The 12,180-nt window shown below is 45.1% G+C and overlaps 1 protein-coding gene across 1 annotated transcript in view; it reads left to right on the top strand.

Annotated features, from left to right (window-relative positions):
- Positions 1–6,892, top strand: part of cep131 (centrosomal protein 131) — a 41,888-nt gene extending 34,996 nt beyond the window's left edge. The window contains exons 24-27 of the mRNA XM_079756661.1: positions 2,279–2,456; positions 2,864–3,060; positions 4,381–4,441; positions 4,694–6,892. Coding sequence (XP_079612787.1) covers positions 2,279–2,456; positions 2,864–3,060; positions 4,381–4,441; positions 4,694–4,765 — 508 coding nt within the window. The 3' untranslated portion in view covers positions 4,766–6,892. The remainder of the gene's footprint in view (positions 1–2,278; positions 2,457–2,863; positions 3,061–4,380; positions 4,442–4,693) is intronic.
- The last annotated feature ends 5,288 nt before the right edge of the window (positions 6,893–12,180 follow it).

The raw sequence follows: 12,180 nt of genomic DNA, 5'->3' as shown, positions 1-12,180 counted from the left end.
GGGGAGGCCGAGAACAGGTGAGAGAGAGGGGGAGAGGGGGGGAGAGAGAGGGGGGCGGCCGAAAACAGGTGAGAGAGAGGGGGAGAGAGGGGGGGGGCCGAGAACAGGTGAGGGAGAGGGGGAGACGGGGGAGGAGAGGGGGGGGGGCCGAGAACAGGTGAGAGAGAGGGGGAGAGGGGGGGAGAGAGAGGGAGAGAGAGCGAGAGGGCGGCCGAGAACAGGTGAGAGAGAGGGGGAGGAGAGAGGGAGAGAGAGGGGGGGAGAGAGAGCGAGAGGGTGGCCGAGAACAGGTGAGAGAGAGGGAGAGAGAGGGGGGAGGAGAGAGAGCGAGAGGGCGGCAGAGAACAGGTGAGAGAGAGGGGGGGGCCGAGAACAGGTGAGAGAGAGGGGGAGAGAGAGAGAGGTTCTCCGAGTACAGGTGAGAGAGAGAGAGAGAGAGGGCGGCCGAGAACAGGTGAGAGAGGGGAGGGGGAGACACACCTACCCTAGAGACAACCATGCAAGGCGACAGCCTGCTCGTCAGGGTTAAGTCTGCTCAGGGACACATCAACACTCAGCTAGGAGGAGTTGGGGATCGAACTAGCAACCTTTCGGTTACAAGACACTGCTATACCTCCTGAGCTGAGTCCTCCAGACAGAGAGACCAGGGTGGAGGTGTTGGAGAAGGGTTTATTGTAGAGGTTCATCCCCTGCTGAGTGTTGTTGATGCATGGTTTGACCAGGGGGAATTCATTACCCAACGCACCACAAGTGGGCAGCCTCACCAAGACCAAAGAGTCCAATCAGTCTGAATCAGTCTGACTCGGGGGAGGCTGATTCAACCAGCCATCGCAAACACACCCACATTTGTATTGTTTTATCTATTGTTACCCTATTGTTGGCTGAGCGCTGATAAGCAGCCCTGGACTTTTGTTATCCTGTGGCTTTGTGTGCTGAGTGCTGATAGGCTGACAGCCCTCTGCTGGTGTTATCCTCCAGCTGTGTGCACACCAAAAGCAAATTCAAAGTCAACATTACTCGTACAGGTTTGTACCGCACAGAACCGCAAATGTTTAACCAGCGGCTCACCTCGTTAGGAACCAGAGGCTCACCTCGTTAAGAACCAGGGGTTCATCTCGTTAAGAAAAAAAGACTCACCTCATTAAGAACCAAAGGCTCACCTTGTTAGGAACCAGAGGCTCACCTCGTTAAGAACCAGTGGCTCACCTCGTTAAGAACCAGGGGCTCACCTCGTTAAGAACCAGGGGCTCACCTCGTTAAGAACCAGAGGCTCACCTCGTTAAGAACCAGGAGCTCATCTCGTGAGCTTGCACTACAATTCATAAAACAATCGAGGGTTAAAAACAGCAAGAGCTGGCCTGGCCAACGGCATGAATAAAACACAAAATGGGGAGCCAGGCGGGAGGGGGGTAAGACCAGCAGCACAGGGGGATATGAGGGGGGACCCTGGTGCCAGTTGGAACAGATTTGTTTAAGGCGAGATTTGTGACCGGGTGTCAGACTGTTGAATGTGCGGGGGAGTTCCAAAGCCTCGGAGCAGTGCAGCTGCCATCCTAGCACCCATGGTGCCTGAGTTATCGTTATATCGTTATATTGTTATGTCGTTTTACTGTTTTAAAGGCATAACTGTCTCTTCGACACACATTGAGGATACGCATAAGACCATAACGTTTTGAACTGTGTTTAAATATTAACACTTAGTAAACAGCTCAACACAAGGTCAGCTGGTCACCTTTACGAAAGTATGGTCCACCTCTTTAGCTTCGCAATATTTACCATCAGGGGTCAAATATTTGTTAAAAAAACAGTTTTTTAACAAAAAAAACCCAGTTTTTTAACCAGGGATGTTTTGAAACGTTGTTTATCTCGAAAGTAGATCAGGCACAGAGGTATTCTATTGTCTCAGGAGCGCTGACAGTGGCTGGTCCGTTTGGGATTACATCGTTCTACCGTACTGAAGACTGTTACCTTTACTTAGATTAAAATCCTTATATTTTAGGTCTATTGGTGGAGTAGCATTGATCACTTTGGGGGATTTTGTCCCCTCCCCTCAAAGTGATCCCATCGGGGATAGAAATAATTGAGCGGAGGCATGGATATGGAGACCAGAAAAGGGGAAATCCCAAGCAACCCCTCCGGCAAATCACACCCTGCTCACCTACCGCCCTCAGGCGAAGTCCGCCTTCTGAAGTTTCTGGTGTCTTCAACATTGCTTGTGTCTTTCTTCCACCTCGTCCTCCTCCTCCCTCTCCTCCTCCTCCTCCTCCTCCTCCCCCAGGGTGAAGCGGGTGCGGGAGCAGTACGAGGTGGAGCTGCGAGAGCTGGAGCAGTCTGAGCGGGCGGCGGTGGAGAAGCAGCAGCAGCTCAGGAAGCTTCAGACGGAGACGGAGGCGGAGCTCCACCGGCTCAGGGCCCGGCTGCAGCAGACGGAGCAGGAGATGGACGACGTGGTGCAGGTGAGGCTCCTTCGACAGCCCCGCACGCCTCTCCTCTCTGGCTCAGCTCATATAGATCTACATCTAGATCTATAGATCTACATCTAGATGTAGATCTATAGATAGATATACATCTATTTATATGTATAGATCTATAGATAGATCTAGATATATATCTATACATCTATAAACATCTATACATTTAGATAGATATATAGATGTCGTTGCATTGGGAAGGAGTGGAGTCGTAAGATAATATTTAGCTAAGAAAATAATAATAAAAATAAATGACTTCAGCCGTGGGCGGATGGGTTTGATTCATTTAATCGCAGCTTATTTCAAAGAACCTTTATTAAAGCAAAAAAAACCCAGTGCTGATTGAGCTTCTGCCTGACTCGATCAATAATCAATGGACCAATAACGACCAGAGCCGGGACAAGCTGTCTGCGGAGCGGCACAGCCTGGCCGAGGTGATCCGGACGGAGTTCGCCGAGCGGCTGGTGGCCACGGAGGAGGAGAACCGGCGCATGAAGGCGGAGGTGGCGGAGGTGCGCGCCCGGCTGCGGCTGGAGGTGGAGCGCGTCAGCAGGGAGAAGGAGGCCGAGCTCGCCGAGGTCCACCAGAGGTGAGGGGGGGCACATCCCCCTTTGAGATGGGTTTTTTTACCTTTTTATTTTTAACAAAGCTGCTTATCTTAGTTATCTCGCTTACCCCAAAATGAGATGTTTTTATTATTATTATTACTCTTTTGGTTTGTTTTTAACCTGTAGCCCTTTGAGATCTTTGGATGAAAAGGGCACTATAAATAAAATATATTATTATTATTATTATTATTATTATTATTATTATTATTATTATTAGCAGCCGCTCCATGCTACACGGGGCAGGTGGAGCTATAAGCTCTGCTGTAACGGTTGGTTCAATGACAATGAATCGTTCATTCATGGAGTCAAGGTGACTGCTTATAGAACTTACAGCCCTCCTCCAGTTTCTGCCCTCTGGCTTTGTTGAGCCGACACAGGTTAACCTATCGATTCATTTAGCTTTATTAGCATTTCTGTGTTGCGTGTTAAATAAAAACTGTTTGTTATATTGGCGAGGTGGGGGGGGGTTATACCATATTGGTGGTGGCGTATTCTGCGAATATTTGTAATAAATAATATTTGTATTAATTTATTTTCTATATTGCACCAATCAGGCTCATGCATCTAAGTTTCCCTTCCAGAGGTACATGTTTGTGCCTTAGCAGCAGTGTTTGTAATAACGCCGTTTAAAAGAACGGCGTTAGGTAACGCCGTTATTTTTTCAGTAACAGGGCAATCTAACTAATTACTGTTTCCGTCGTTACAACGCCGTTACCATTACTGTACGTTTAATGCGGTGCTTTACTATTAATTGATTGAATAAACTGCGTAATCCGAACGCACCCCCGGCTCCAAACACAAACTGCTAGTGAGGAGACTGGGCGGGTTAACAACGAGATAAGCGACTATGATTGGCTAAGGCAGAGTCATGTTTGCACAAGCCAGGACACGCGCGCCAGACACACACGCACACGCACAAACCAAACTGATTCGATTAAGCAGCAGAACTGGCGAATCCGGAGCAATCTGATGAAAAGTTGGCATTTTCTGTAGTATTCGGCAGATGTTCCACAGCCTTTGCAACCACGCAAATTAAAATTCAGTTGGAAGAATATCAGGGCCTTGAATGGGCAGTTCAACCATTTAAAAAATCCAAATCCAAAATCCAAATTCTTTGACATATAGCAACTTACTTTTTTTACAGTAACGCAAATAGTTACTTTCCCTGGTAACTAGTTACTTTTATTATAGAGTAATTCTGTTGGTCAGCATCTCAGTTGGTTTCCTGTTGTTTTCGAACAGGAAACACGTGTATTACGCGTATGCTAATTCATACTTTGTGTTTGCCTCTGTTGTTCCAGAGTGAAGTCGGCCATCTTGAAGAAAGAGGAGACTGTGAGTAGCCTTCGGAAGCAGCATGAGGTGAGACTGTCTCTCTCTTTCTGTCTCTCTCTCTTTCTGTCTCTATGTCTCTCTCTCTCCCTCTCTCTCTGTCTGTCTCTATGTCTCTCTCTGTCTGTCTGTCTGTCTGTCTGTCTGTCTGTCTGTCTGTCTGTCTGTCTGTCTGTCTGTCTGTCTGTCTCACACACACACTTTCTTTTTCTCTCTCTCTGTGAGCATGCCACACACTGGGTGCCAATCAAAACTCTCTGTCCTCCCCCTGTTCTGTGATAGGCCGCTTTGAAGAGGGCGGAACACTTGGAGGCCCTGTGGGAACAACAGAGGAAACAGCTGTTGGATAAATAGCCACCCCCCCCCCCCCACTGCTGACCCCCTGCCCCACTAGTACCAAGACTTCTGGATTCCTCCGTAGCGGGTGGGGTCGTGTTGGTGGAACCCCAACAGGCTGAAACAAGAACGCTCCAGAGAAGAGACTGACGCCGTATGATATACCTCAAGTTATACACACGACAGGCAAAGGGGGTGTGTGTGTGTGTGTGTGTGTGTGTGTGTGTGTGTGTGTGTGTGTGTGTGTGTGTGTGTGTGTGTGTGACTCTGTTACAACCCTATAAGTGGCTAGGGTTAGCTCTGTTTCAAACTTAAAAATGTCTAGGGGGTTAAAAGAGAAGTAAGACAATAACCACACTATACGGTACAAGCAAAAATAGAGGAGCAGAAAAAATCGAGTCAGGCCCCTGAATGGCTTTGGGATGGGAAAACACCAGAAAAAGTGACAAACCCCAACTCAAAGTGTTCCTTGGTAAATAGAAAACAACCAAACACTAATCTGCAACTTCAATGGTAGTCCCCAAACACACACTCGCACATCTCTTCGGACAAAACCCAAAGCTGAGACTGCAGTACAGTCGAATAAGCCCCGCCCCTTGTGGTCCAGTCATAAATGCCAAAACACACACACACACACACATACACACACACACACACACACACACACACACACACACACACACACACACACACACACACACACACACACACACACACACACACACACACACACACACCACCCCAAAACCTCAGGAAGAGAAACAGTAATTAGAGGTCTCTCATCCCGTAAAAAAAGGCCTCAACCCCAAATCCCTGCCCCGGGGCTGGGGCAGGGAGTGGAACCAGAGACCCTTGGAACAAGGTCAAATCTGACCTGCTGTCACTTCAGGGGCTAGTGGAGAGAGACAGAGAGACAGCGGGACAAGGAAGGAGAGAGAGAGAGAGAGAAGGGACAAGGAAGGAGAGAGAGAGAGAAGGGACAAGGAAGGAGAGAGAGAGAGAAGGGACAAGGAAGGAGAGAGAGAGAGAAGGGACAAGGAAGGAGAGAGAGAGAAGGGACAAGGAAGGAGAGAGAGAGAAAAAAAAATACAAGGAAGAGAGAGAGAGAGAGAAAAAAAAAATACAAGGAAGAGAGAGAGAGAGAAAAAGAGAGAATACAATGAAAAGAGAGAGAGAGAATGAACAAGGAAGGAGAGAGAATACAAGGAAAAGAAAGAGAGGATACAAACTGGGAAGGGGAAGTATTGACACGAGACAGACGGGTCCTGACACTGCATGTTTCCAGTCCAAGATGTGAGGAGTTTGTTTTCGGTGTGCGAGGGAGGAATGAGGTAGGGGTCAGAGCGGCAGTCTCAGCGAGGAATGTGCTTAGGAAACGATCACATGATTCCGTGCAACCCTGATCCGGGGCCGAGGAGGGGATGGGGGTGTCAGGTGACCACCAGCCGTCACATCTGAAACCCAGTTAGTTTGTTTCCATTATTTAACGGCCGAGGGACAGCTGAGAGAAGGAAGTCCTCCCCGCGTCGGCCATCAGCGAGCGCTGCGAATTCCCTTTTTTTTAAATGTATGTTTCGCTTTCTATTTCGGTCGATGTTGGTCTTAAGCAATACGCTGCAATGCCATGCTCTCACCGAGCCCAGGGAGGTTCCTTCTAGAACCGTGCTCTGTTTAAAGGCCTGTGGGGCAGAGAGGAAGGACCTGTAACCATGGCGATACGCTGGATACGTGACACTGGGTTCCCACGGCCGCCTCCCCCTAATTCATATCCATGTCTCAAGATATTTATTGCTTGTTTGTTGTTTTTATTTTTGCGGATCCCTTTTGTATTTATTCTCTTTTCTCAGTCTCTTGGCTACCTTTGTTTGTAGTATTGATGTTGTTTCGGTTCCCACATTTCACTGTTATCAGAATTGTTTCGTATTGGTATTTGCACAAAGAATCCCAAGTCAACTAGTTCTACAGTTTGCATGCCTTCTGCAAAAGCCAAACGCAATATGGACGGTTATAATTATTGTAATGGTTAGACTAAAACTGCTATGTTATTTTCGGATGCTCCGAGACACAGTATGTCAGTTTTTATTCTGACATTGAATGAATGCCATTAGTTTTTTATCAATATGTTTAAGGATTTATAAAGTCTAATCCAGCCCCTTTATTTTAAGTATTCGTATTGCTGGCGCTGTCGATAAAATAAAGTCCTCCTCGGCCGGAGATGAACCAACAGCTCCCTGGTGTTTGTCTCTAGATCCGCTCCTTCATCCTGAACACCGCTCGCGGCTCCCTGACCCAAGAGGCTCCGGATGCGGGTAGCATCCAGCGGCAGCGCTGGAGTCTTTGTGCCTAGGTACTATCATAGATAATAAATTGACATGGAAGGCTAATACTCTGGCAAGATACTCAAGGCCAACAAAGATTTTATATCTGAGAAAATTGCGTAGTTGTAAGGCTGATACAATGTTGAGATTATTTTATTTAACTTTTATTTAACCTCAGTTTTTTTGGAACTGAGGTGAAAAGTATTACACACATTACTGATGAAAAACATTTAATTGGGCCTTGAGGATACTGGATGATCCATTTCACCCCCTCTTCCCTGAGCCCTCCCTTCTCCCCTCAGGTCTGCATAATAGAAGGACTCATGTGAAAACAAACAAAGCACTGTCATCTTTTGTGCCAAGGATTATTCAGTTAATTAATAGGTTGAATTCAGGTAATGCGACACCCTAAAGTATGAATTAGGTTCTTTAAATAATCAGTCCTATTTTTCAGACTTTTAATATTATTTAGTCAGTCAGTCTGTCTAACATTGTCTGAATGTGTGGCTTTGTGCTTATGTGTGATTTATGATGCCAAGTGCAAGACTAATTCGCCATGGGGCAATCAAGGTTTAATTATCTAATCTATGAAATCTGATAAGGGTGAAGCTGAGGTGACTGGAAGGGGTTTGGATCTGATCGACAGTCGCGTAACAGAACGACCTTACACAATGTTAAGTAGAACCATCTGCCAACAGACTTCCCACAAGGCACTTTTTCAACCATGGAGGCACCAGGGGGGGCGACCGCCCCCCCTGGTGCCTCCATGGTTGAAAAAGTGCCCTCAAGAGTGGTGAATACGAGAGAAAGTGCCTCATTGGCTGCCCTTTACATGTGAAAAAAATTAATTGGTGCCCCTTCATACAATAAATTATGACGATGTGTCCCCTAGAGCAAGAATGTGGCCCTTTTATTTTTTCGCCCCTGCCCTTCAAACACTCTGAGTCCGCCACTGCACTTGAGCACATATTTGAGCAAGAACTATGGATGTGTGACTAATTTTATTGTTAAATTATAATATAATTTCCCAGACAATACCTACCAGCCCTGCCATAACTAGTTGAGTTAGTTCTTGATAAAGCAAGACGTAGCAGGAGTGATTTTTCCAGGTTAATAATTGCATTTGGGGGCTACTACTAGAATAGGGTTAAATGCCTGTACGTTAAAAATACCCCTATTATTCTCATACTGTTCATTTCTGCAAACACTTTAAACTCTTAAGAATATGGGGAGCATATTTCGATACTGTATTATAACGTCTTTATTGAAGATTTCAGAGGTACAGTATTTGTATTTTATACCAATACGCAATCGCGTCGTCATGCGCATGCGCAGGCAGAACCACTAGGTAGCAAAATCTGATAGGTAGCAGAAATTGGCCGAACACTGGTGTGGGTACCGGATTGACTCGGCTGCCAGATCGACTCGGGGTCCTAGATGTGCAATAATGACGCACTTCCTGAAATGGTTGTCTTTTAAATGCGCATTCATTCCCATGTTATTACCAAGTGTTAATGATCTCCTTTTGTTTTCTAATCTATGAATAAGAATGTAATGTACATAGATTGATCAGATAATATTTGTGGCTTTAGATTGATGGCTAACGGGAGCTAATAAACGTTTTGGGGGGGGGGCTTTCATCAATATAGGATTAGTTTTGTAGGTGATAATTACTTTAACATATGTGAAAACAAAAATATATGTGTAACCGAGCGTTTTATTGTTGCCTATACTTGGGTAATATATAAAAGCAGAATCTGTTAACTCCATTCACTGAACGGGGCGATCCAACACAAAGTCAAAACAGGGACCCACACACAGACACTTCCGTTCTCCTCCTTCAAAATAAGAGTCCCTAACAGGAACTGGGTTACATATGCATTCATCAGTGCTTTTAGACGTGTTTCCAATGGCTCTGCTTGTGCGAAAGAAAGGGCTGTGTTCAATGAAATCAAAACCAAAACGGATTGAGCCTTCTTTTTATGTCCATGATTGAGCCCCGTTGATAAACAACCCTTCCGGGTTTTGTCCGTTGGCTTGTGTCGATACGTCAAGTGTCGGTACGTCATCTGTAAACGCAGGACCCCGAGTCGATCTGGCAGCCGAGTCAATCTGGTACCCACACCGGCCGTGAGGTCAAGGTGGGCGGGTAAAACAATCCGCCGAGTCACGGCGAAGGAGGCGTTGCTCTCAGTATCCTGTTCCCCGGGCCAACACATGGTCCTTGGGCTGGTCGGGACTGCAGCTACGTCTGCCGGAACCACTTGTTGCAAAGGGGCTGGCATTCCTTCTGTTTGTCTGCACAAGGTGGACCAGACGTGCCCATTTTTGGAATTGTTTTGTTTTTTTTCTTTTATAATTGGGGGTCAAGCAAGCAGCGAAGCTTGCGAGACGACCATTGTTATTTTACGTTTTCCTATTATTATCCTGCCATGGGAGTCTATGGCAGCCCGTCTATGGCATAAAAAAGTCTTCAGGACAGTCCTATGATCCCTCACAGCAGTTTTGGGGTCGCTATCTCAAGAGCTCTAGCGCCACCAACAGGTCAAAGTTGGACATGCATTCATGTTTAGAACTTTTAACCCATTCATCCAATATTCACAATCAAATTATCATTGGAATCCTTGGGCCTAGCCGAGTTCAACGCACCCTATTTTGTCGTTTTACGCCACGATGGATTTTCCGCCATCTTGTTTTTTTATCAAAAACCTTCAAAATGCATCCCCTACCACAAATTTTGTCCAATCTTCTCGAAACTTGGCACAGATTATCTACAGACCATGCTTCACAAAAGTTATAGAATAGATTTTTCAAATTATAAACCGTTTTGCCGCGACAGCCAATCAAATTCGCCCGCGAAGACGCCAAACAGGAAGTAAGCCAATTTCTCAGCAGCCCTTTGACAAATCATAACAAAACTTGGTACATAGACCCATGACATCATCATGGGGACACTCATCAAAGTTGGTGACCTTAGACCTCCGGGGGGGGGCAGTAATTATTGAAGATGTGTTTTAACTTGGCCGTGACAGCCAATCAAACCTGACGGCGAAGCCGCAAAACAGGAAGTTTCTTCCATTTCTCAGCAACTCTTTAACATATTATAGCCAAACTTTGTACATAGACCCATGGCATCATCCTGGGGACACCCAAACAATTTGGTGATCTTTAACCTCAGGGGGATGTCAAACAGGAAGTGAGCTGATATCTTTGCATGGCTTTCATGTATCCGAACCAAACTTGGCTCATATGCCGCCTTCAAAACAGCTCGGAGGTTTGGAAGCTCTTACGTGTCTTTCCGTAAACGTTTCCTTCTTCTGAAATAAGAGTTTTCAGGAAACGCCCCTCAGAAGTTTGTAGGCTAATGACATAAAACTGTAAAACAGATTGTTTGTGAGACTAGACTTCATAACAACAAGTATGGATGCCCGCGGGGACCTCTTTGCGCTTCTTTGCTGAATCATATAAATCAGTTATTAGTACTGCTTGCGATGGTTGAACATGAGCGATAATTTATCAGGCGATTTTTATAATTGTAAGCTATAATGTATCATAATGCAAATGTTAGAATGGGTGTTAATTCGCCTCTTAGCGCTTGCTGCAAGTTCACTTTAGTCTTATCAATGAAATGGGCGGCCATTGTTGTGACGTAATCTTGGGGGACTCGGGAAGCTTTACTTCCGAACGAAACTCCTTCCGCACGAAACTTTCCTCCGAGCTTAAGGTCCGAACCTACCGGAAACTCTGATTGTTTTGAAGGCAGCAAAAGTCTTATGACTCTATCCTGATGATGCCGAAATAATGTGGTGACATTTGACCTCTAGGGTGGCATTAAAACCAAAGCGAGTGTGAACATATCTCAGTCTATCTTTTATTTTTTGATGTGAAACTTGTTGAAATGCTGAAGGCCGTGTGTTTGACGTAGATCTATCTTGTTGCTGTGGCTACTCTGGTCAATTCTACTTGCAGAATTGACCAGAGTAGCCACAGCAACAAGATAATTCTGCAAGCATAATTGACCAGAGTAGCCACAGCAACAAGATAGATCTACGTCAAACACACGGCCTTCAGCACTTTCAACAAGGTTCACATCAAGAAATAAAAGATAGACTGAGATATGATCACACTCGCTTTGGTTTTAAAAACACCCAAGAGGTCAAATGTCACCAAATTATTTGGGCAGCATCAGCGTCATGTTACCTTGCGACGACGTGCACGATCAACGCACCAAACAATCGCAGCATATGTATGGCAGCCCTAATCCATAGGCGGATGCGTTGTTAGCAGCAGGTCTATTCCAGCCCTTAGAAAGCAAATTCAATGTATTTTCGGAGTGAAAACCATTTGCCAATAGCTTTCATTGTAAGTGAAATTACTGAGACGTCATCATGTAGCCTTCTAACCAATTATGTCTGTCCACCAAAATTAGTTTATGGAGTCATATTCTGCTTGGCCCCCTCATTGCTGCTCACAGCTATATTAATTAGGTGAGTGCTGCATGCAGCACTCAACTATTGTTCTTCATTAATTTTATTCTTTCTTTCTTTATTATTCTCTACAAACTTTGGGACCTATCACCTTCCTCAATTCTTCCCCTAGAGACTCCATTCGAATTTCAAAATATTCAGAATAGCTTGGAATCGTGCGCCCCTTTTTTCAGATTTTTAAAATATTTTATACCTTTTAAGATATTCTACTTTTAAAATATTATATTTTTTTTACCATGGGAGTCAAAGGGAGGACAGCAGAGCCGTCCTCTGGTTCTTCAACTGTTTAACTAAATCAATGTTCAACTGTTTAACAAATTAACACACTTGTATCTTCAGTAATATCTAAACTGAATTTCGATAACATTTAAACTTTCTTCAGAATGTTTCAATCTTTTACAGTTTTAGTTTCAAAACGTCATATTCTACAGATGGTCCCATTGAAGCCGTCTGCCCATTCTGACACTTAAATTACTTAAGACATCGTAACTCGGTCAAATTTCAACCGTTAACCATCGTTCAAACCATTAAACAAAATTTCGATGTCATTTAAACTGCATTCAGAATAACAGTTTTAGTTTTTTACCGGCTTTGTTTTCTACGGAAGAGGATTAGGGCACTCATACAA

The sequence above is a fragment of the Pollachius pollachius genome (assembly GCF_949987615.1).
Source record: "Pollachius pollachius genome assembly, chromosome: 19".
Taxonomy (NCBI): Eukaryota; Metazoa; Chordata; class Actinopteri; order Gadiformes; family Gadidae; genus Pollachius; species Pollachius pollachius.
The sequence above is the reverse complement of the archived record's forward strand: the minus strand, read 5'-3'. Positions and strand labels throughout refer to the sequence as shown.